The sequence below is a fragment of the Podarcis vaucheri genome (genome assembly GCF_965113315.1).
Source record: "Podarcis vaucheri genome assembly, chromosome: 7".
Taxonomy (NCBI): domain Eukaryota; kingdom Metazoa; phylum Chordata; class Lepidosauria; order Squamata; family Lacertidae; genus Podarcis; species Podarcis vaucheri.
Genome location: NC_138765.1, coordinates 71,741,714 through 71,766,104, shown reverse-complemented (window position 1 = coordinate 71,766,104; position 24,391 = coordinate 71,741,714). Strand labels below are relative to the sequence as shown.

The 24,391-nt window shown below is 47.7% G+C and overlaps 2 protein-coding genes across 4 annotated transcripts; one reads left to right on the top strand and one right to left on the bottom strand.

Moving 5' to 3' along the window:
* Positions 1 to 273: 273 nt before the first annotated feature.
* LOC309536154 (coiled-coil domain-containing protein 27-like) lies at positions 274 to 17,135 on the bottom strand. Of its 2 annotated transcripts, XM_082230083.1 has the most exons (13): positions 16,926 to 17,129; positions 15,918 to 16,139; positions 15,620 to 15,746; positions 14,246 to 14,377; positions 13,661 to 13,806; positions 12,471 to 12,620; positions 11,157 to 11,387; positions 5,850 to 6,045; positions 5,117 to 5,247; positions 3,341 to 3,418; positions 2,116 to 2,328; positions 638 to 742; positions 274 to 517 (listed from the first exon to the last, which is right to left on the bottom strand). In XM_082230083.1, the coding sequence occupies exons 2-13, from the start codon at positions 16,089 to 16,091 to the stop codon at positions 389 to 391; spliced, it is 1,812 nt and encodes a 603-aa protein (XP_082086209.1). In that variant the 5' UTR covers positions 16,092 to 16,139; positions 16,926 to 17,129; the 3' UTR covers positions 274 to 388. The 2 variants fall into 2 exon arrangements, with proteins under 2 accessions (XP_082086209.1, XP_082086208.1); XM_082230082.1 differs by having other exon boundaries at positions 274 to 742; positions 16,926 to 17,135.
* Positions 17,136 to 17,406: 271 nt separating this feature from the next.
* Positions 17,407 to 23,235, top strand: LOC309536430 (small ribosomal subunit protein bS16m-like). 2 transcript variants are annotated; one of them, XM_082230670.1, is made up of 4 exons: positions 17,407 to 17,550; positions 18,489 to 18,513; positions 19,402 to 19,662; positions 20,739 to 23,235. In XM_082230670.1, the coding sequence occupies exons 1-4, from the start codon at positions 17,422 to 17,424 to the stop codon at positions 20,861 to 20,863; spliced, it is 540 nt and encodes a 179-aa protein (XP_082086796.1). In that variant the 5' UTR covers positions 17,407 to 17,421; the 3' UTR covers positions 20,864 to 23,235. The 2 variants fall into 2 exon arrangements, with proteins under 2 accessions (XP_082086796.1, XP_082086797.1); XM_082230671.1 differs by having other exon boundaries at positions 17,548 to 17,659.
* Positions 23,236 to 24,391: the final 1,156 nt, after the last annotated feature.

Below are 24,391 nucleotides of genomic sequence, written 5' to 3'. Positions count from 1 at the left end.
CCACTGATTTAAAAACTGCACTGATTTTTGTGTGTGTGTGTGTCTTAGAATTCCTGCACAACACGAAGTACGAGGCCCCTAGCAATAAAATTAAAATAAATAACGTGGTTTTGGAAGTAGTTGCTACTGCTGAGTCTTCAAGCTGTATTGTGACGATATGACATGACTGCTTCGGTGGTAATGCAAATTATTAGCAACTTACACCACTAGTAGGAGCAGGTTTCTTGCAGAATAAGAGGAAGCGGCAAGTAGGTCAGAGAGAAAAACTAAACATTACGTGCAATCATTTAATTGGAGTCAGGAAAAGGAATTATAAAAGATGACCAAGAATGGATCAAGCCCCAGTTAGGAAAGAATGTGAAGAGGAGAGACTTTAGCTTCCAAATCTCTATCTGCTGGAACTCTTTTTCTTAGAGGTAGTGATTGGAGGGAGCGGTTCGGCGGCGCCCAGAGCTGGGACTTTCACCCCTTTCTGTTTCAGCAACTGGTAAAAGTCTAGACGGTCTGTTATTATTTTCTGGAAGACAGATCCACAGAGGAGCTTTCTGTTAGAAATGGAGGCAGCTATTCCATTCCCCCATCCCGCTTCTGCATTGCAGCCACAGTGACAATCTGACTTCCACATGGTTACTTTTACCTGTAAGGACTCTAAAACTTCATCGTCTGTGATTTCGGCCTGGGGAGACTTGGTGCCAGGGGTGCTGTAAGATGCCTGGATGATTCTGCTCCGAAACCTTTCAAACTTTCAGTGAAAAAAAGGGCAGGGGAATGAAGTGGACAGTGCCTTAGTTCAAAAATTAGAGAATGTCATTCCTTAGAATCAAAGCTAATGCAGTGAGGCAGAGGTCTCTCCCAGGCAACCAGTCTATATTTGTCCTGATACACGTGCACAAAGATTCCGAGTAGGACCATTGCTTATTCTGATTTCTTTGGGAGAAGGTTGAATGACATTGCACCAAGCAGTCCTTATCGCTCACTTTCCAGTGGATATCCCTGTCACTTTCCTTACAGCAAAAGGTCTGGTTTTTCCCCGGAAGTGGGTTTATTGCACAAGAACACCAAATCCACCTGAGTTGCACAATCTGGATTTCCCAGCACGTGACTGAATCGCACCCCTGAAACAGGGACATTCTGGAAGCGGCCAGGATTCTTGGTTACTCATTTGCAAGAGCCATGTTTCATGCCATTTTCAAATTTTTGATTTGTCTCCATCTTTCAAAGAGCACTAGAAACTTCAATTCAGATTTTTATCCATTTAAAATAGCACGGCTTACCCCAAGGAACTCTGGGAAGCGGAAGAGGGGCAAATGGGGTACAGCCCCACAATAAGCAGCTCACCCCCACCTGCCTGCCTTCTTGCTTACATCCAGCCCTGTGGATGGCCCTGGCTGTCCAATTCCTTCTCCTTAGCCCTAGCGTTGCCCTTGTGTTGCAGAAAGGAGGATGCAGTCAAAACTAGATCTGCCTCTGCTTGTCACTGGCAGTGGCTGCAGCTGTCACTGGCTCTGGTGCCACGTACTGCCTCCCCACCAGCTCCAATGGGCACCAACCACCAGACTCTGGGAGCTGCCATTTTGCAGACCGACAGAATTCAGTTCTGTTCCTGAGGTACTAGTGAAAATACTTTGGGCCTGTGTGTAGACATAAACGTACATTCATAACATTACATGCACATATGCATGTAAGCATGCAAGCATGCATTAAACAGAGAAGGTCTTGGGTTCAATCCCTGGCAGGTTGCACTGGGCACAAAACTCCTGGAGAGCCTCTGCCAGTAGACATAGACCAGGGTTTCCCAAACTTGGGTCTCCAGCTGTTTTTGGACTACAGCTCCCATCATCCCTAGCTAGAAGGACCAGTGGTCAGAGATGATGGGAACTGTAGTCCCAAAACAGCTGGAGACCCAAGTTTGGGAAGCCCTGGTGTAGACAATACTCAGCTAGATGGACCAACAGCCTTTGTTTTAACTGAGTTTAGTAGCGTATTTTTGCACTGCTGTGGTGAAGGGTTGATAAGAAATGCAAATGGTAATAACGGTAATAACAAGGACATAATAGCAATAACAGGGGTGGTAGTAGGGGTTGAAGAAGCCCTGCGATCTGTGGAGAAAATTACCCTGGCACTGATGCTCTCCAGAGTGACTCTGGTTTGCTGCTCTGCCCGCTGCAAGATCTCCAGCTGTCTCTGCAGGTCGTTTTGCTGGCTCAGCTGGTTCCCAACATGCTGCTGATTCAGTAACAGCTCGGCCTGGAGCCGGTTGACATTGCTCTGCAAGTCATCAATCATCTGGCTCTTGTCAGTTAGTTTGGATTCCAGATCAGCGAGGTCCTGCGTGGCAGGAGAGGAGAAAGATAGAACTGGTAACTAAGAGTAAGGATGGAGGTTTTGATTTGGTCTGCTTTCTAATGGGAAACTACGTAATTTGCAGTTCCCAGACTAATAAACAAACCGAAACGCAGCTATCCTTTGAAAATCCACACTGTGCCGAATTTTTCTCCAGCCAAACACTGTGCGCAACAATAATTGAAATGTGAGAGGAGAGTGCAAAATGGCTGCTGTGGGGGCACGGCATATCAGAAGATGGCTGCTGTCGTGGGACAGCTTGGGCCAATCATTATCTCTCAGTCTAACCTACCTCAAAGGTAGGAAAAAAGTGGAGAGAGGGAGACACGTATACAGCACCTTGGGCTCCTTGGAGGACAAGTGGGATAGAAATGTAGTAATTAATAAAGCAAAAAACAAAACAGAATAATGGCTTGAATGTCAGAGAGGCTGAGGCTGTAGAAACAGGAATGGCGCATGAAAAGCTCAGTCTCTTTTGCAGGTGCCTTAGGAATTACAGGCAAGCACACTGGTGCCCATGGGCACCACATTGGAGACCCACAATAAGAACTTAGGAACCTGCTTTGTGGATTCAGTTTGCATTTAGTGGCAAAGCCACCTGATTTGCACTTTCTGCAACAAGAAATGAACTGAAGCACAGTCCAGCCACTGAAATTCACACTTCCCCAAATTTTCCAGTGCAGTTCCCCAGACAGGTAAGGTGGGGGGGGGGAATGCATACGCTAGGGTGCAGCGCACCTGCAAATGCATATATATGGGGAAATATAATTTTAAAATGCCTCAAATTAGAGGAAAATGCATGCAACAATGGGCATATTAGGAGAAATTCAAACGGAAATGCTGAGGAAGTTCATGAGGACTCCCCGCCACCCCCGACACACACAAAAAATGCAAACTGATGTGGAAATGTGGAGAAGCGAAGTTTAAGACCGGAAAAAATGAGAGAAACCAAAACTGAGATATTCGCCCTCCCTACTGGCAGGGAGCAGCAACTCACCTGCCTGAGATTGTAATTCTCTCTCTCGATGGAGCCCATCATTTCGTCGTGCTTCCTCTCCTCTCTCAAGTTGCTAAACTAAAATAAAAAGGCAAGCATGATAAAGGGCTCCATTTAGTATGTTTGTTTAGTACAACTCCATTTAGTATGTTCACGGCCCGACGGAAATCCCAGCTGGAAGGTACAGCCCGTAAGAATACAGGAAGCTTCCTTAGACTCAGCCAGAGCACAGCTGCATCTAACTCAGTATTGCCTTGATTACTTAAACTGCAGAATTCGCTCCCACAGGAGGTAGCGATGGCTGCCAACCAATTATTTAGGGTTAGACCAATTCATGGAGAAGGCTGTCCATGGATCCTAGCCACAATGGCCATGCTCTGCCTCCGTAGTTGGGAGGCAGTAATGCTACTGGAACACCAGTTGCTGGGAACCACAGGAGGGAAGGAGTGCTCTTGTGATTTTGGCCCCTGTGAGAACAGGATGCTGGACAAAATGGACCACCGGCCTGAGGCAAGAGCAGGGCCCTTGGTACGTCCTTATGTCTACTCCCATCTGCCAGCAGCTCTGCAGGATCTCGTGCTGGGGACCTTTCCAGCACTGCCTGGAGATGCTGGGGATTGAACCCAGGAGAATTCTGCTTGCAAAGCGGATGCTCTACCACTAAGCCATGGCAACTTCCTCCAAGTGCCACGTGAACCTCCAGCCAGCCACAGACCTGCCATCTCACCATAAGGCCATGAAGATCTTAGCAGCAAACCTGCTAGAAACATGTAGAGGGGCCAATCCATTCTCTCAGCCCTCTCAGGGACCTAGGAAGTTATCTTATGCTGAGTCAGACTACTGGTCCAACTAGCTCAGGATTGGCTGCATGAATGCCAGTGGCTGTCCAGGGTTTCAGAGAGGAGGCTGTTCCAAATCCTTATCTGGAGATAGTGGGGATTGAACTGGATACCTTCTCTTTCTCCAGTTAATTTTTATCTATTTTTACAAATCCATAATGAATTAAACAACTTTAATACAGTGGTACCTCGGGTTACAGATGCTTCAGGTTACAGACTCTGCTAAATCAGAAATAGTACCTCGGGTTAAGAACTTTGCTTCAGGATAAGAACAGAAATTGCGCAGCAGCAGTGGGAGGCCCCATTAGCTAAAGTGGTACCTCAGGTTAAGAACAGTTTCAGGTTAAGAACTGACCTCCAGAACGAATTAAGTTCATAACCCAAGGTATCACTGTACAACTTTTTTAAAATAAATAAATAATGGCTTCCCAGATGTGCCAATAATTAACCCTTATTGCTGCTTATATTTCATAATTATCTCTAATTCACAATTTCCCCTTTTGTACTTGTCCATTCATTTGTCAATTCCTGCTTGTACACTAGTTAACATTTCCAGTGTTATGAAGTGAGGATTGCTCATCCGTTTATCAATCCACATTAACCCATTAATTATTATTTCTGAAACAAAACCTTCATTTCCCTCCATCTGTGTATATAAAAAACTTAATCATTCCCACTCCGTAGTTGTTTTCCATTCAATTCTTAATTTGTAACAAATTCACATCAAATTAATTTGAATTCCCTACATCTTTAAAAGTGTCCTGGAGTGGAGACCTTCCTTACAGAAAGCAGGTGCTCAACCACTGAGAAACGACCCCCTCCTCACCATCTCATGCATTCAGCTATTTAAGAGCACGCCTTAAAAAATTAAAAGAATTCTCAGCCTTCCCCGCAATCCAAACCCAGCAGAACTGTGTAAACCCCCCAATCAACATACTTTATTAGACATGGCTTCCAGCTGAGCTCCCCGCTCCCTCAGCTCCTTCTGCAATGATTCTCGCTCTGCGTGAGCTTTCCTGAGCTGGGATGCCTCAAAGGATAGCTGCCTTTGCAAGGAAGATAACGCGCCTAGGGAATCAAAAGAAAAGCCCGAGAATGTGATCGAGGCCACCCAGTATGGATCGCCAGAAACTCTCCACTAGCATGAACCCTCTGAATTAACAAGAGAGGGACCTGCAAACCAATGCTGCTGTTTTGTTTTTGCCTTCTTGCAGGCATGCTCTCGTCCAATGGACAACCAATCCCAATCCCAGGAAACTCCATTCCATTCCCTGTGCCCTGGTTTTCTTTGCTTTTTCCAATGGGCTACCATGCCCAATCCCAGGAAACTCCATTCCATTCCCCATTCCCTGGTTTCCTTTTCTTTTTCCAACCAACACTCAGCAATCCATGGTTGCTGGGCACGCTCAGCTCTCATTGGGCTCTTGAGGAGGTCACCCGCTTAGGATTCCAAAATGATTGTTTTGCATTTCAACTAACCTCAGAGTTCCACTGAGCATGCTCACAACTCCCTCTTGTTTCTCAGTGGCCTCACCTTAGTTCCATTTCAATCAGTGCCTACAATGTGAGGTTGCCTCCAGAAGGGGTGACTCTTGGTTCCCCAAGGAAAATATTAGCCAACGCATTTCCATATATATATATATATAACCATCTCAGCTTTCCAAAGTTACCCTTGGCCATGTCATAATCGAATTTCACTTTCTGCAGCTCGTCGTACAGCTCGTCGTTCATCCTCTGGAACTCGAGAAGCTTGCTAAAAAGGAGCTCCTCTTCCGATTCTTCCGTATTCACTTCTTTGTAAGACCCGCTTTCCACGCGCATCTTTTCCTCGCCCTCCAAGCGTACCTTTTCCTGTATTTCAGAGTACTGTGCAGAGAGAGCGCAAAGAAAGACTGGGATGCCATAGTAAGGGCATGGGAGAAAGCCAATTTCGTTCGCGTTTTAACAGGAAACTACACAATCCGTACTTCTCAAAGCAACACGTGAGCTGGAACACAATTAGCCTTTGAAATCTGCACTTCTCCAAATTTTGTACTGCAGCTCTCCAAGTAAGAAAAGCATGCAAAATATGCACACCCTAAGGAGAAGATTTGTATAGAAATGCATACCTTACTGAAAACAGCATTCAAAAATGCTTTATAGTAGGGGAAACTGCATTCCCCCCCCCAAAAAAAAGGGTATATTAGGAGAAATCCACACTAAAATACTGGTGAATTCTCATGAGAATTTAGGGGTTGTTGGGTTTTTTTCCCCCTTCAAAAGTGCAAATTGCTGTAGAAATGTGCAGAATCAAATTTACAACTGGAAAATGAGGAAACTGGCCTCTGCTAGGTTCCTCTACTCAAACATTTCCCCTTCTTCCTCCATTTTCCCTGCCTGGATTAGACCTTTTACTCACCAACGAGGCAGAACTTTAGGGCACAGGTCCTGGGACCCCACAGAGTGAGCAGATGGGCCCCCGTTAAATGCAGCAGCAGGTCGGACCACATTTGGAAGTAAGGAAAGTGATGAGGATGACTTAGGCACATAAAACCTTTCTTAAACCAAGCCAGAACGTGTAGTTACGCTCCAAAGAATTAGAGAGCTGGAGCTCTTCTTGGAAGCAACAGAGCACACCGTCTCCACCAAGGAGGAGACAGGGGACTCCCCTGAGAAGGAGTCTAGTTCACCAACACAGGAGCCAGATATATGGAGAAACGTGACTCAAAGAAGTAGGAGGCCCAGGGTTCACTCTGATTGCTTAGAAATACACAATCGCTTTGAGGTCCTCTCCCCTAGCATGGAAGATGAAGAGCAGACTCAATTTGAGGATCTCTCCCTCATTACAGTCGATCAGGTATATGAAGACGAGCAGCAAAGTCAGTCCTCAGGGAATGTGCAGGCGACCTTGGAACGGACAGCTCACGGAAGAACCCCGACCAAACCCAAGAGGAGGCGTGTAGTGGTGATAGGGGATTCCCTACTGAGGGGAACAGAAGCAGTGATCTGTGGGCCTGACAAGATGTCTCGGGAAGTGTGCTGTCTCCCCGGGGCTAAGATCCAAGATGTAACTGAACGACTGCAAGGAATCATAAAACCCACTGACAAATACCCCTTCCTCTTGGTTCATGTGGGAACCAATGACACTGCAAGCAATAGCCTCCAGAAGATCAAAAGAGACTACGAGGCTCTCGGCAGGAAATTGAAGCAACTAAATGCACAAATTGTCATCTCATCTGTCCTCCCAGTTGAACGACGTGGCCCAGGGAGAGAGGGGAAAATAGTGGAAGTGAATAGCTGGCTTCGCAAATGGTGTAAACAGGAACGGTTTGGATTCTTAGATCACGGACTGCAGTTTCTTGAAGATGGACTTCTGGCAAGTGATGGGCTGCACCTCACAACGGTTGGGAGAAATGTTTTTGCCAAAAATCTCAGAAACCTCATCAGGAGGGCTTTAAACTGACTAATGTGGGGGAGGGAGACAGTGCTCCTGAAGGTAGGAGTCTTTCAATTAATGAAGATGATCATCCAAATGTCATAGACCAAATGGAGCAAACAGCACGCGGACCTAGTGGTGGGAGGAAAAAATCCTTAAATAAGAGACACGGGGGAATGATTAATGGACTTCAATGTCTGTACACTAATGCGCAAAGCATGGGAAATAAACAAGATGAGCTTGAGCTCTTGGTACAGCAAACTAAATATGACATAATAGGCATCACTGAAACCTGGTGGGATAAGTCCCACGATTGGAATGTAATAATGGGGGGATACAATCTATTTCAGAGAAACAGACCAGACAAGAAAGGAGGAGGAGTGGCGTTATATGTCAGGGATGTGTATACCTGTGAAGAGATCCACGATTTAGATCCTCAAAGCCAAAGTGAGAGCATTTGGGTCAAAATTAAGGGAGAGAAGAATAACAGAGACCTCATTGTGGGAGTTTACTATAGATCCCCAAGCCAAACGGAGGACATAGATGATGCCTTCCTGGAACAGATGGCCAAGCATGCAAAAGGAAGGGAGATAGTAGTAATGGGGGACTTCAATTACCCGGATATTTGTTGGACGTCAAACTCAGCCAAGAGCATAAGGTCAAACAGATTCCTCACTGGCCTTGCAGACAACTTCATTGTCCAGAAAGTGGGAGAAGCAACAAGAGGAACAGCCATTTTAGATCTGGTCCTAACCAATGTTGATGACCTGGTTAGTGGGGTAGAAGTGGAAGGATCATTAGGCACGAGTGATCATGCTCTTCTGAAGTTTACTATACAGCGGAAAGGAGCAGCCAAGCATACTAGGACTCAATTTCTTGACTTTAAGAAAGCCGACTTCATAAAACTTAGGGAAGTGCTGGGTGAGATCCCATGGACAACAATACTAAAAGGAAAGGGAGTTCATGATGGCTGGGAGTTTGTTAAGAGGGAGATACTACAAGCACAACGTCAGGCAATACCAATGAGACGGAAACATGGAAGGTGCCTAAAGAAGCCAGGGTGGCTATCTAAAGAACTTTTAACTGAATTAAGATTAAAAAAGGATGTGTACAAAAAATGGAAAAGGGGGGAAACCACCAAAGAGGAATTCAAACAAATAGCCAGCACGTGTAGACACAAAGTCAGAAAAGCTAAAGCACAGAATGAACTCAGGCTTGCTAGAGAGGTTAAAAGCAACAAAAAAGGCTTTTATGGGTATGTCCGTAGCAAAAGGAAGAACAAAGAAACAATGGGGTCACTCAGAGGAGAAGATGGTGAAATGCAAACAGGGGACACAGAAAGGGCTGAACTACTCAATGCCTTCTTTGCCTCAGTCTTCTCCGATAAAGAAAACAATGCCCGACCTGAAGAATTTGGAGCAAATGATTCAGCAAAGGAAACACAGCCCAGAATAACTAAGGAGATAGTACAAGAATATTTGGCTAGTTTAGATGTATTCAAGTCTCCAGGGCCAGATGAACTGCATCCAAGAGTATTAAAAGAACTGGCAGATGTGATCTCAGAACCACTGGCAGTCATCTTTGAGAATTCCTGGAGAACAGGCGAAGTCCCGGCAGACTGGAGGAGGGCAAATGTTGTCCCTATTTTCAAAAAGGGGAAAAGAGAGGACCCAAATAATTACCGCCCAGTCAGTCTGACATCAATAGCAGGGAAGATTCTGGAGCAGATCATTAAGCAAACAGTCTGTGAGCACCTAGAAAGGAATGCTGTGATCACCAATAGTCAGCATGGATTTCTGAAAAATAAGTCATGTCAGACTAACCTGATCTCGTTTTTTGACAGAATTACAAGCCTGGTAGATGAAGGGAACGCAGTGGATGTAGCCTACCTTGATTTCAGCAAGGCATTTGACAAGGTGCCCCATGATATTCTTGTAAAGAAGCTGGTAAAATGCGGTCTTGACTATGCTACCACTCAGTGGATTTGTAACTGGCTGACTGACCGAACCCAAAGGGTGCTCATCAATGGTTCCTCTTCATCCTGGAGAAGAGTGACTAGTGGGGTGCCACAGGGTTCTGTCTTGGGCCCGGTCTTATTCAACATCTTTATCAACGACTTGGATGATGGACTCAAGGGCATCCTGATCAAATTTGCAGATGACACCAAACTGGGAGGGGTGGCTAACACCCCAGAGGACAGGATCACACTTCAAAACGACCTTGACAGATTAGAGAACTGGGCAAAAATAAACAAGATGAATTTTAACAGGGAGAAATGTAAAGTATTGCACTTGGGCAAAAAAAATGAGAGGCACAAATACAAGATGGGTGACACCTGGCTTGAGAGCAGTACATGTGAAAAGGATCTAGGAGTCTTGGTTGACCACAAACTTGACATGAGCCAACAGTGTGACGAGGCAGCTAAAAAAGCCAATGCAATTCTGGGCTGCATCAATAGGAGTATAGCATCTAGATCAAGGGAAGTAATAGTGCCACTGTATTCTGCTCTGGTCAGACCACACCTGGAGTACTGTGTCCAGTTCTGGGCACCACAATTTAAGAAGGACACTGACAAACTGGAACGTGTCCAGAGGAGGGCAACCAAAATGGTCAAAGGCCTGGAAACGATGCCTTATGAGGAACGGCTAAGGGAGCTGGGCATGTTTAGCCTGGAGAAGAGGAGGTTAAAGGGTGATATGATAGCCATGTTCAAATATATAAAAGGATGTCACATAGAGGAGGGAGAAAGGTTGTTTTCTGCTGCTCCAGAGAAGCGGACACGGAGCAATGGATCCAAACTACAAGAAAGAAGATTCCACCTAAACATTAGGAAGAACTTCCTGACAGTAAGAGCTGTTCGACAGTGGAATTTGCTGCCAAGAAGTGTGGTGGAGTCTCCTACTTTGGAGGTCTTTAAGCAGAGGCTTGACAACCATATGTCAGGAGTGCTCTGATGGTGTTTCCTGCTTGGCAGGGGGTTGGACTCGATGGCCCTTGTGGTCTCTTCCAACTCTATGATTCTATGATTCTATGATTCTATGATTCAGAAGCTTGCTCCACTTTGTTCAGCATTGTCTACATGGACTGGCAGCACCTCAAGAGGGTGACCTGGAGACACTGGGGATTGAACCTTCTAAAGGAGTAGGGTCCTTAAGACCAGAGTCTAAAGCCACCTAACTTCACCACTGCTGATTCTGACCCTGATAAGGAGGGTGCCAGCCAGGTCAGTTTGGACACTAGAGAATGAGGTCTTGCTGTGGCCTGGGGGAAAGGCAGGATAGCAAGGGAAAGGGACTCCCAAGGGCCAGGTAGGCAATCGTGGGGGCCACAACTGAACCACAGGTCAAAGGGTGCCCATCTCTAGCTTGGGGAGGGGGCAGGGTTCTGCCCAGCCCCATAGACATTCTGTACTTCTGCAAATCTTTGTGTGTTCCCCATACCTGCAGAAACTTCCCCTCTTTTGTGTGGACGGTGCTGTTTCGGCTCTATGGACACCAGAGCTTGGGAAACGAATTTGCTACAAGTGTAGAAAAATTTCTCCCCGACTGGCCTTTGGGCTCACCTCTTTCTCCAGCTGCTCCAGTTCATTCTGATCCTTCAGCAGCGTCTTGCTAAGGAGAGCCATCTTGGAGTCCACCTGTTTATCTGTCTGGGCCACCTCCAATTTCAACCGCTCCAATTCCTGCCGAAATTCTTCCGGGATGCTCTTCTGCTTCATAAGGACCAGCAGAGAGACACCTCGCCTGCGCAGGTTTGGGTCACTCACTTGCACTGTAGGTTTTTCTTCCGGTTCCTTTTAAGGAGAGGGATAAAAGATTCAGAAGGCGATGAAGCTGGAAACTGAGGGCGCAGCCCTCCAGTAACTTGGGGAAATGCTGCTAGAACTTGCAAGGTTATCTCAGAACTGTTGTAGGAAATACTGGGCACAGAGGATGCAAAGCATAGGAAGCATAGGGACTCTGCCTGCCATTGACTCTGGCTGTGCCTGCCACTGGCTTTGGCGCCACCTACTGTTGGCCTCCAGGCCTACCAATCCCTATAGGCACCAGCCACCACTGAGGGCGAATCCACCAAGCATATCTCCAAGCATTTGCCATTAGCACAGAGGCTGTGCATTCACTTGCCCTGCTCTCCCTTTAGTTGGATTGCAAAGTAAGAGCCCCTGGCACATATAGAGGCTTACAGAATTACACACAGACAGCCAATGTAGTGTCGTGTGGTTCGGGATCCTTCTTTTCATAGAACTGCAGAGTTGCAAGGGACCTCGTGAGTCATCTAGTCCAACCCTCCGCAATGCAGGAATCAGAGAATCATAGAATTGTAGGGTTGGAAGGGACCATGGGGATTATCCAGTCCAACACCCTGCAATGAGGTAGCTGCCAGTGGTCCCCCATGGCTCTCTCTAGGAGCCTCTCTGTGTTCAGTGCCTTGGATCCCATTTTTGTGGCGCTCCCTTCCAGTTGAGGTCAGGCAGGCCTGTTGAATGTCCAGTGCTTCCTGAATTTTTTCTTTTCCAAAGATTATCTCAGCAGGTTGTTCCAGTGAATGCTGATTTCATAGTTTTAACTCACATTTAGTCTTACTGTATAGTGGTTAAGCGACATGCAAATTGTTGAAATGAAAATTTAAAAAACAGTGGTTCATGTGCCAAACTAGGACCCGGGAGACCCGGGTTCAGATCCCCACTTGGGTGTGAAGCCTGCTAGTTAACCTTGAGCTAGCCTCAGCCTCTCAGCTTAACCTACCACGCAGGGCTGTTGTGAGAGTAAAATGTGGAGCAGGGGAGAACCACGTATGCGCCAATCTCACCTCCTTAGAGGAAAAGCAGGACAGAAAGGCAGTAAATGAATAAACAGATAAGAAGGACTGGGCCAACCTTCTGGGCGGGTCTCTCCACTGGGGCGATCTCACCCCCCTGCTGGGCCTGGTCCAGCTGCATCTGCATCACTTCCAGCTCCTCCCGGAGGACTGAGATCACGGCATCCTTCCGGACGAGTTCCGCTTCCATCTTTTGCAAAGTTGTATCCTGGGGGGGCGACGGGTGAGATATGGGAACAGCCAGGCTGAGACCTCAAAGACACTTCCTACAGTTGCATGACATGGGTGCCCCACCAGGGCAATAAACACTTTGTCCATTTACATGGCAAGGGTGGGGAACCTCAGGTTACAGGCCAAATGCAGCCGCCCAGGCTGCTCTTCCTGGCCCTTGCAGCACTCCTCGGCCATTCCCCCTTACTGGCCCTAGTCTCTGCCCTCCTTGAGAGTTTCTGCCTGGCTGGAAGGTGCTCCAGAGCTCGGCTCATGCCTCTTACTTGCCTTGGCAGAGTATGGAGAAATGGATGCTTCTGTATAGAAGCCCTGCTGGAATGTAGGCTGCTGTGCAAAGGGAAAGAGCTGCCCCCGCTGCCCTGCCTACTCTTCACCTCCGGCTGTGCCCCCTGCTGGCATGCGGGCCCCGCAGAAGGCTCTCCACAAGGGAATGTGGCCTCGAGCTGAAAACAGGGGCCCTGGACTGTTATATGGGGTAGGGAGGGAAGACAGCCATGTTCAGATACAAGGAAGACTACTGATGTAGCCCAATAATTTTTACTCTGACAGGCAGACAATCTCCAGGAGCCAGAGATCTTTCCATCAGCTGTATGTTCCCAAGCCCCAATTCATCATGCCGACTTGGGTCTATAAAGGCCCGTGTAGTTCAGGACCCCTATATCTTTCAGAGTGCTTCTCCTGGTGTTGAACCTACTCAGATCCACTGACCTGCACCAGAAGGCCCACTTTCGCGTGCCTCCCTGGAAGGACACGTAGTGGAAATTGTAGAACTGTATATGCTTTGATAAATAGCCTACACATGGTATAAAAAACTGTAACTACAGAAGGATAGCTCTATTACTCTGGCTGTATTAATGTTTGTCTGATGGAGAGCAGGCTATACTGAGTCCCCCCATGCTCAGCATCCAGGGTACCAGGATGGGCCTGGCCAGTGCCAGTGCTTTCCAGTAAGCCTTGCACGGCCCAGTTCCCTGCTCCCTTTCCTCTGCCAAGCTGCTTTGACAGTTACATCCTTACCTTTTCCTGCAGCAGACTGACGTACCATGGGATTCTGTTTCCTTTGCGGGTTTGGCTTTTCAGGTAGACGTCGCCTGTCAAGCCCTCGGTGAAACTTTTCCACTTAGGCAACCCAGACATGCTCTGAGTAGATGAGGCTGGACAATCTGTGCGCGCAATGGCAACGGAGTGGAGGAGAGAAAGGCACCGTCAAGGTAGTGCTATGGATCATCTCCGGCGCTAGTCCTGAATCTGCTGGGATGCGACTGAAACCCACACGGGTCTAGCAATCGTCTGGAAGCACCCAGGGTGCCATGGGCAATAGTGGAGCCCTTTAACGATACATTTAATACATTGCCATTATAAAAAGAAGGCTGTCCTGGGATGTACCGCATCGGAAGGCTAGAAATTGTCCAGCTCAGTTGCCTGAAAAGAGGCGAGTTATAGCAGCTGAAACGAAAGCACTGCAGTTTTGTTTAAACATAGCAAAAGCTGCCTGCCCCACACCCCTTTCTGCATAGTCCTGAGATGTAAACTCCGGTTTGCAGCAGGAAGGGGAGGGGAGGGATCTGTGTGGGAACCAGCAAGTCAGACAAAGGCACTCACATCTGAGGCAGCTCTTTGACTCAAAGATACCTGGTCTCTGAAGTATCAAGTTCCATTCTTCCAAGGAGAGCTGGGAGGACAGACCTATGGTGCTGATGTTGCAAGGCAGGTGGCCTTTGGTTATCTCATTCTCTGCAAGGAGAAGGGGGAGGGGGAGGAGGAGGAGGAAGGAGACGGTTACATGGGTCTTTCACACACACAGTGCATGGAAATCGCCAATAATGGAGGCACCACTTTTTCAGTTTAGACAGCATGCAGCATGCAGCAAAACAAAACCTTCAGCTCTCAGCAGGTTGTTGGATGATCACAGCTCCCCTCTTCCCTGACCACTGGCCATGATAGTTGAGGCTGGTGGGAACTGAAGTCCAGCAACATCCTGGAGGACCACTGGTTCTCATGCCCACCCGAAGAGACATTTTGGACGTGAGAAGATTATGGAAGAGGGGCAGGTTAGGGTTACAACAGCACTTAGCAAGCTCAGGAGTCGGTTATCTGGAATGTACGTCAACATCCTGACAGTTCAAGTAAGATTTTCTTGAGTTCAGTTAGAATGCCTTCTTGATTGATGATGGATGGAAAGGTGCTCATTAAAGTACTTTGATGACTGCTTGCTCCTAGCTACTGCACACATCTCACCTGCTTGAGTGCAGCCCCCAGAGCAGGGTGGGGAACCTTTTTCATCCCAAGGGCCACATTTCCTTTTCAGCAACCTTCTGTGGGGCCACATGCTAGTGGTGGGTGAGGCCAGAGGCAAAACTGGGTGGAGCAATAAATGTAAACTTTTGCGGTAGACTAGTCTCTATAGGCACCCCCCCCACCTCTCTCTATCCTTCCTGTGTGTTGACGAGGGTGGAGTGTAGGACTAGGGCAGAGTTTCCCAAACTTGGGCCTCCAACTGTTTTTGGACTACAATTCCCATCATCCTTGAACCACTGGTCCTGCTAGCTAGGGAAAGGAAAGGAGATGTTAACAGAATACAATGATGCATCTCAGCCAGACAAAAGCACACATGCAGGTACACAGCAGGGGTGTGGGCTGTGAACAGGATGTAGCCTGGAGAGAGTCCCAAAGGCCCAAAAGAGAGGCTTGAAGGGCCATCTTTGGTGCTGGGCTGAGGTTCCCCATCTCTGCACCACAGAAAAACACAGCCCATTGCTCCACCTAACTCAGGGATGGGGAACCTGCTGCCTTCCGTATGTTGTTGGACTCCCAGCTCCGACCACTACTTACCATTGGCCATGCTGGCTGGGGGCTGATGGGAGTTGCAGCCCAGCAGTGCCTGGATGGAGAACCATAGGTTGGGGAAAGCTGTCTTCCAGCCCACTACACCACCCTGGTCTCCCACAGAGACTGCCTCTTCCTCTTGAGCCTTACCAAGGTCAGATGTTGAAGTAGCTTTGTGGCTGTACCTGGGGCACCCAGGGCGCATGAGGAAGGATTTCCACAGTTCCTCCTCGGGCATGTAGGGAGACCTTGTAGGGCTCGCCAGCTGTTCCTTAGCCTGGGGAAGGAGAGGAATTGAGGGTGCAAAGGAGACGAAAAAGGAGGCACCACATCGGCAACCTCTGCTGTTCACGGCATCATGCACTGAGCAGGCAGGGCTGGACTAAATGATGTCCAGGGCCCTTTCAAATTCCTGCTAGGATTCTGCTCGTATCAAGGCTTTGCCTACCTGCTTCTCATAGTACTCCCTCACTGCTTGGCCTGCTTTGCTGGAGATGGTTTTGCCGCTGGATGGAGGAGTCCACACCGGATTGTTCTGCTGCGACTGCTGCCGCTGCTTCCCTTTGCTCATTTCCTGCAGCACTGTGAAGCTCTTCCTCATCAAGGTGTCGCGTTCCTCCATGAGGGCAGCGGCTCAGGTGCTCCCGTTGCAACAAAGGGGTAAAGAGCCCTGCAAAGTTTAAAAGCCCGTTATGAGAAAAAGAGACCTTCTTATTGTCAGATGGGGTATATAGGACTGAACAAAGACTGTGAGCCTATGCACACTGTGTCTGTGGATAGACACCCCCCCCACACACACACATGCCTACTGAATATGAGTGGGACATACTTATGACTGAGGCGAGCTTGGCTGCTGGATCAGGCCAATGGCTAATCCAACCTGGACCACGCGCTTGTCATCTGAGGCCCTTCTCTACATCCCCCATCCCAGAGAAGTTTGGAGGGTGACAAGAGCCGGGCCTTTTCTGTGGTGGCTCCCCGATTGTGGAACACTCTCCCCAGAGCCATCATTACATGTCTTTAGGCACCAGACAAAAACATTATTCTTTACCCAGGCCTTTAGCCACTAAATGACCTCTAGCCTGTGGAAAGTGTGTTGGAGAGGACTGTGATGATGACTATTGCCTAATTAGGCTGTCTGTACGTATGCTTTTTATGTTTTTTATCATGGGTGTTCTGTAATGTGTTTTTAATGTTGGACATAGCCCTGGGATCTTTTGATAGCTGGCGATATAAAAATTGAATTCATAATAATAAAAGTCCAAAGTCCTGTCTTTGGAGTGGCCAACCAGAAGCCCCTGGGAAGCCTGTCAGCAGGACCTGAGTGAAGATATACTCTCTCCCAGCAAAAGGTATTCAAGAGGTCTACTGCCTTCGACAGCAGAGCACAGCTGTCTAGTAGCCACAGGTAACCTTATCCTCCACAAATAACATCACTACCACTCTTAAAGCTTACCTTTGAGTAAATGCAGTTAGGAACGTGGCATAAAGCAATCTATTTCAGGGCCGCAAGGTTTAGTGGCTAGATGAACCAATCAAATGTTTTTGTCGATCCGTCTGGAAAGACAAATTATAAAATGGTGGGGCTGAGTCAACAAGGAGAGACCCACATTTCTTTCCTTTTCCAGCTGTTTTCGATGTGCTAGTATGTTCTAACAACTGGAAAAGAAGTGGGGGGGGAGAGAAGATTACAGACAGCCTGTCCTAACATGCGACAGCACACAATTTTAAGTGTGGGTGGTTAAATTTAAGTTCAGCGTATATACCAAACTATCTCTATACTTTTTTTTTAAGCACCTCCTCCTCCTTCCTCCTCACCTGCCAAGGGGACACGGGCCGCGCGAGCCGGAGCCCGGCCAAGGAGCGCGCTGGCTGGTTCCCTGCCTGCGCGGCCTAATGCGGTTGCTTAGCAACGCGGAAGCGGAACTACAGCTCCCGTCGCCCTCTGGCGCATGTGCTTCGGCGTCGTGTCTTTTTTTTTAATACACCGAGTTCTGATTGGTCGCCTCTCCCACGCTCGTTCCGCCGCATGCGCGCGGCCGACTCGGGCTCCTCACGTGATTTCCGACCTCCAGGACCTTGTAAGTAGCGTCTCTACGGTTGTCGCTTGGAGGGGAATTGTGGTCGTGTGAGCGCGCCGAGTTGCCTTGCGCGGGTTTGGGGAATAGCAGCTAAGGGCTCAGGCAGCAGGTACAGCTCGCCACGCGGGGGAGAAGCCGGCTGCTTCAATCAGCCCCTTTTCTCGGAACCATGTGGACTAGCTCCTTACTTTATTTTGAGGGGAAGGAGCGTAGCTCAGTGGTTGAGCAACTGCTTTGCATCTGGAAGGTCCCAAGGTAGGGAGTGTACGCTATGTGAGACCTTGCAGAGCCGCTGCGGATAGATAACTGCTAAATTCAGGGGCGCCGCCTGTCCTGTATAATACAGGATTGTCCCATATTTCAGTATAAGATGTTCTCTGTGTGTGTCTCTCTTACTCTGCCAAGTTAGGCATCCTCTCCAAATGCATGTGTTCGAAAGGGTGTGAGAAAGGTCATGTATTTAAGCTGTGGGTAGCCAAGCACAGACAGATTTACAACTTCGTGGGTGTGGGTGTGTGACAAATTTCAGAGGCGCCAATAGATTGTAATAGATTGCTTTGAATTCACTTCAGCACCAGCTGGAAAAAAAATAATACCCCCCCCCCAACTGCTCTGCCCGATCCTGTCCTATATTTTGCCAGAACAAAGGTGGCAGTCGTAAATGGACTGGTGGTCTGACTGTATAAAAAGAGCTGTCTACCTTTCTGGGTTAGGGATAATTGAGGAATAGACAACAAGGATTCTGTGCTCTCATTCCCTGGGCTTAACTTCTATTCCACATCCCCCTCTCTCGTTTATTTCAGAATTGCTGAAATTTAGGTAGCCTGGTTCCTCAGTTCATAACTGTAAGCTGATGGCGCTTTTTTCTTTGTTTTAATATGAGACTGCTACTGAGTGTTGGGATCTGATTTGTTACCTCTGTTTCCCCTTCTCTACAGGAACCAGACATCATGGTTCAGCTGGGTAAGTGAGATTACCGTACTTTTCACCCTATATGGCGCACTGGCCCATAGGACACACTTATTTTTTGGGGGGGTGGGGGGAAATAAAGGGGGGAATTATTCCTCCCCCCTGAGCTTGCCGGGCTGGGGGCGGGGGAAGCCCCAGCTTCCCCCGACCCCAGCCCCCAGAACGGGTTCCGGGAGCGACGGCGAGGTTGCATTCAATGGTACCATTGTTTAAGGGACGTGGGTAGCGCTGTGGTCTAAATCGCTGAGCCTCTTGGGCTTGCCTATGAGAAGGTTGGCGGTTCGAATCCCTGTGACAGGGTGAGCTCCCGTTGCTCGGTCCCAGCTCCTGCCAACCTAGCAGTTCGAAAGCACGCCAAAAAGTGCAAGTAGATAAATAGGTACCGCTCCGGCAGGAAGGTAAACGGCGTTTCGGAGTGCTGCTCTGCTTTGTGGTCCGTTGCGCCACATGACCCGGAAAAACTGTCTGCGACAAACGCCGGCTCCCTCAGCCTGTAAAGCGAGATGAGCACTGTAACCCCAGAGTCATCTGCGACTGGACTTGGCTGTCAGGGGTCCTTTAACTTTACCTTTTTTTTTACCATTGTTTAAAGACTGAAACGACTTAAAAATTAACTGTAACTAAACAGATATTTGGTACTTCTAGGCGGGGTGGGGTGGGGTGTAAAAACAAAAATCAGCATTTATGAGTGATATATATTGCAGATGAAGAAAAGCACTATGGAGTTGGTGGTCATCACTGTCTCCATTGGGAGCGAGTTCTACAGCTTAACTGTGCTCTGTGTAAAGAAGTATTTCCTTCAGCTTGTTTAACCACTGGAGGGAAATCTTCAATAAATGCAGGGCTTCTGTTGACATTGCCTTTGCACGGTCTCCCTTCCAGGGCACTGCCTCCTGAAAAAGTACTACAACGCGCATACCGTCATCCGCTTTGCTATGGGTGGCTGCGCCAACAGGCCTTACTTTCGGATCGTGGCTGCACAGAACAAGCGAGCCCGGGACGGGAAGCACCTGGAGCAGATTGGGTGCTACGACCCGCTTCCCAACGACCACAATGAGAGGATCGTTGGTGTGAACTTCGAGCGGCTGAAATACTGGATTGCCAATGGCGCCCATCTCACCAAGCCCGTCGAGAAACTTCTGGGTAATGCCACCTGGTTTCCTTCTTTTTTGGGGGGGGGATTTTCCTCCTGTTTTGTTGTCGCTTTCTGTGTTCCCTTACTTAGATTGACATTTTGCTTGTTGAACAAAGCATTTATACAAAAATTAAATGTGTTTTATATTTTGAATGGTTTCCCCACCATGCCAAACTCCTGCATTATTTTAACCTATCCTTGTGGTGGGGTTTTGCTGAATAAAATTCTGATTATTGTACAGTTATCCATTGAACTTAGGCAGCTCCTGATAATGATGATTCATAAAATCATACGAGGGTATAAGGGGCCCCAGGGCTCCTCCAATTCAATTACCTTCAATGCAGGAATTTTTTTTCTTAATCCTCCCGTTTATTTTTAAGCTGAAAATTTGTCTGGGGGAAAAAGTGGAACAGAAAGCACAGCGTGCTTCCTGATGTCACGGGCAACCAGGCAATCAGTTCTTTCACAGCTTTGCGTTTAAGCCTAGCGTTGGGGAAGCTGTATCTTTTTGGACTCCCAACTCCCATTATCCCTAACCATTGGCCATTGGGTCAGATGAGAGTTGTAGTCTTAACAGCAGCATGCACCCCTGACATATGACTGCAAAATAGTTGGTACATTTTCTGAAGGCGATGAACTCCAGATTTTGTGTGTCCTGCCTCTCCCCACCGTGCTATGCTTTAGACAGTTGACCTCGAGACATAATGCAGGGAAGGAGAGCTTCAGAACCAGGGATCAAATGTGGCCCTCCAGCCCTCTGTATCTGGCCCTCAGAATTCTGCCTAAGCCACATCCCCTCACTGCTCCTGCTTCACACTCTCAGGTGTCTGGCTTGAACTCTGATAATGTGTCTTTGCTTAGCTTCCTGGATGGAGGATAGGGAAAGCAGCCTATTGTGCAAAGGTAATAACTGCACAAATTGCTCCAGCCGCTTTTGCCTCTGGCCTCACGCACCATTCATACATGCCCCCTGGAAAGTTGACCGGAAGCGAATGTGACCCATCAGGCTGAGAGAGGTTCCCCCACCCTTGCTGTGAAGAGTATAGACAGCAACAGCAAAGTGCCTTTTCTTTCCTCCGCCCAGGGCTTTCTGGATTCCTCCCCCTGCATCCGATGACCATCACAAACGCCGAAAGAGTGAGGAAAGCACAAGCCCAGCAGGCTGAGAGGGCTGCTCAGGAAGAAGCCAGCCCAGCTCGGAATGAATAAAGAGCAAAGTGTGGGGCTCTCGCTACCAGCTCCTCGAAGGCAGTGCCAGGATGAAGGACCGCCTGTTGTGCAGGAGAAGCGAGCAGACACAGGCTCTGTCTCTGTTTGCAACATGATGGAGCCGCAGCCTTCTTCAGGTTTGGTGACGTGTGGCCCGCCAGATGCTCCTGGACCCTCCTCAACCCCTGCCGGAATGACCAGTGGGCAGGGATGGTGGGAGCTGGAGCCCACTTCCACCTGGAGGGCTGCAGCTTCCCCACCCCATGGCCTAGCTCACAGCCTGACTCGACAGAAGCGTAACACCTGCTAAGAGAGGTACTTCCAGGAATGTGGGATGGGAGCCTTTGCAGGACTGCAACTCCCATGATACCTGTCCACTGCCTTTGCTGCCAGTTGGGCATTTATCATCATCCAACCATCCGCAGGTTTCCTGCTCCCATCTTTAAAAAATCAGTTCTTTCTCCATCTCTTGGCCAGATTTAACGCTCCTCTGGTGTCTGCAGAGTCACTGCCTTGTGAGATACTTTATTGAGGGAAAGGCTTTCCTCCTGGACCACTTTGGCAGAGGAATGTTAATGGACTGATGGGAGGGAAGGGAAGTTTTCCATCTACGCACCTGCCTGCTGATCTGCCTCCTCCCACTAAAAAGGTGCAAAATCCAGCTTTCTGGTAAATAAATAAATAAAAAGTTTCTAGGTCTTGGTATGTTGTATATATGAAAGTCCGAGGAGGCCTAAGAAGAGGCGTGTCTGGCAAAACAACAAAATCATTTGCAGGGGTTAGTGGATAAGATTTGAGGGCCCTGGCCACCTCTTGGCCATGACAAGCAGACTAAACAGTACTAAAGAATCATAGAATTATAGACTTGGAAGGGACCCTGAGGATCATCTAGTTCTGCAGTGTAGGAATAAGCTGATGTCCCATATGGGGCTCAAACCTGCAACCTTGGCACTATCAGCACCATGATCTAAGTAGTCTTGCTTTGTGGGTTTCCTCCTCAGTGGCAGAGCACATGCTCTTTTTCTTTTTGCATTTGGCAGATCCCAAAGGCAGATCAGTCTGCAAAACGGCTTTTATTATTTATTTTGTGAAATTTATACATAGCTTGAATGATTATTTTTTTTAAGACCTCAAAGCGGTTTGCGAAAAGATAGAACAAAATCAATAAAAATTCACAGCTTCACTTTAAAACATACAAAGCTTAAAATAGTAAAACAGTTTAAAGTTACTTCAACTTTCTAAGCGTCTGGGTAGGCTGGTCTAAAGAAGAATGTTTTTGTCAGACACTGAATAAAGTAAAGGCTCAATCTCAGAAGGCAGGAGTCCCAAAGTGTAGGTGCTGCCATAATGAGCAACCGAATTCTTACAAGTGGAGAGTCAGACCATTGGGCCCATTCTCTACACAAGTATTTCCCAAACTTGGGTCTCCAGCTGTTGTTGGGCTGCAACTCCCATCATCCCTAGCTAGCAGGACCAGTGGGCAGGGATGATGGGAGTTGTAGTCCGACTACACCTGGGGACCCAAGGTTGAGAAACACTGCACACTGACTGGCAGCACCTCTGCAGGGTTCTCTCCCAGCCCTACAGGGAGATGCCAGGAATTCATAGCATCACAGAACTGTATAATTATACCTTCTGCGTGCAAAGCAGATGTTCTGCTAGCAGCTGGCAAAGGAGGGGTAGAACACTCCGTTAGAACGTAAGAACTTTGCTGATGCAAATCGAAAGGGCCCATCTAGTCCAGGGTCCAGTTCAGTCTCCCCCTCCCCAAGAGGGCAGCTAGATGCCGACAAGGAGGGGATGAATGAAACCGTTATCCCACAATATTGCTTCCAAGCAACTAAGTATTCAGACACATACTGCCTCCATTACTGGACCTCTGGGTATAGGGCAATATATAAATTAATACTTAATAACAGTATATAGCCAATGTGGCTACTAGCCACTGATTGCTTTATCGTTTGTAAATTTGTCTGAAAGGGAGGGGCTAAATTTGTCTGAAGGGAAGTTCAGTGGTAGAGAATCTGCTTTGCATACAGAATATTACCATCAGTGCTTTGTTACTCACCTAAAGTGTCTCAAGGTGATGTACATGAATGGCCATTCAAAACCAGAAAATGCATTTAAAACAAAACTCAAACTAAAGACTGATACATGTGGCAAAGACCCATTCACCCTGCTGGGAAAACCAGCCAGAACAAAAATGTCTTCATTTGTTTCAGAAAACGCAGGTGTTGGGCACCTGTTGTAACTCAATGTGCGCTATTCCAGATAATGGGTGGCTGTTGTGATGGAATAACAGTTCCATTGGGGCATTAAATTCAGGTAGGTAGCTGTGTTGATCTGACGCAGTAGAAATATATATATATATATATATATGCAGGTTTTGGTGTCTTCGGGTGTCTTCCCGTGTAAGAGTCGGGGTGTCTGTGCGACGTTTCGCACAGACACCCCGACTCTTACACGGGAAGACACCCGAAGACACCAAAACCTGCATTCCTGTACCCGTGAAAATCTACGAAAGCATATATATATATATATATATATATATATATATATATATATATATGAATAAAAAAATCCTTCCAGTAGCACCTTACAGACCAACTAAGTTTGTTCTTGGTATGAGCTTTCGTGTGCATGCACACTTCTTCAGATACACTGAAACAGAAGTCGCCAGACCTTTATATACTGAGGGGGTGGAGAGCGGTAAGTTTACCACACCTATCAGCCAATCACCCATTCCCACCATCCTTCTGAGAAATACCCCTCCCCACCCTCCCACTATATATAAAGGTCTGGTGACTTCTGTTTCAGTGTATCTGAAGAGGTGTACATGCACACGAAAGCTCATACCAAGAACAAACTTAGTTGGTCTGTAAGGTGCTACTGGAAGGAATTTTTTCATTTTGTTTCGACTACGGCAGACCAACACGGCTACCTGCTGTAATAAAGAACAGAAGGTCGGCGGTTCGAATCCCCGCGATGGGGTGAGCTCCAGTTGCTCGGTCCCTGCTCCTGTCAACCTAGCAGTTCAAAAGCACATCAAAGTGTAAGTAGATAAAGGGGTACCTTTACCTTTTTAAGGTGCTACTCGACAATTTTTGTGTGTATTTCTATTGGGGCATTAAAACATCCTTAATTAAAATATCTCGTTCTCTGGCATCTTCAGGTAGGACGGGGAAACGGGCAGCTGTCTGAAACTCTGGTGGGGAGCTCCTCAAATACAAGACTGATCCATGGGTAAATTGTTTTATGAAGCACCTTTCCTGTGATGCGATTTGCAAACATACAGTAAAATCGACAAAAACAGGTTTTAAGAACAGCAAGCACCGGCTTGAAAACAATAGTAAAAGTAAAGGGACCATTAGGTCCAGTCACGGCTGACTCTGGGGTTCCGGCACTCATCTTGCTTTACTGGCTGAGGGAGCTGGTGTACCACTTCCGGGTCATGTGGCCAGCATGACTAAGCCGCTTCTGGCGAACCAGAGCAGTGCATGGAAATGCCGTTTACCTTCCCGCCGGAGT

What these genes read in the sequence shown, in the direction of transcription:
- LOC309536154 (XM_082230082.1), bottom strand. Translation starts at nt 16,091, where the DNA reads ATGGAGGAACGCGACACCTTGATGAGGAAGAGCTTCACAGTGCTGCAG. An exon ending in AGAATTACAATCTCAGGCAG is followed by an intron (nt 2,329 to 3,340) that starts GTGAGTTGCTGC and finishes CCTGCCACGCAG; the next exon opens with GACCTCGCTGATCTGGAATC. An exon ending in TGGAGAGCATCAGTGCCAGG is followed by an intron (nt 743 to 2,115) that starts GTAATTTTCTCC and finishes TTTCACTGAAAG; the next exon opens with TTTGAAAGGTTTCGGAGCAG.
- LOC309536430 (XM_082230670.1), top strand. Translation starts at nt 17,422, where the DNA reads ATGTGCTTCGGCGTCGTGTCTTTTTTTTTAATACACCGAGTTCTGATT. An exon ending in TTTCCGACCTCCAGGACCTT is followed by an intron (nt 17,551 to 18,488) that starts GTAAGTAGCGTC and finishes CCTTCTCTACAG; the next exon opens with GAACCAGACATCATGGTTCA. An exon ending in GCCCGTCGAGAAACTTCTGG is followed by an intron (nt 19,663 to 20,738) that starts GTAATGCCACCT and finishes TCCTCCGCCCAG; the next exon opens with GGCTTTCTGGATTCCTCCCC.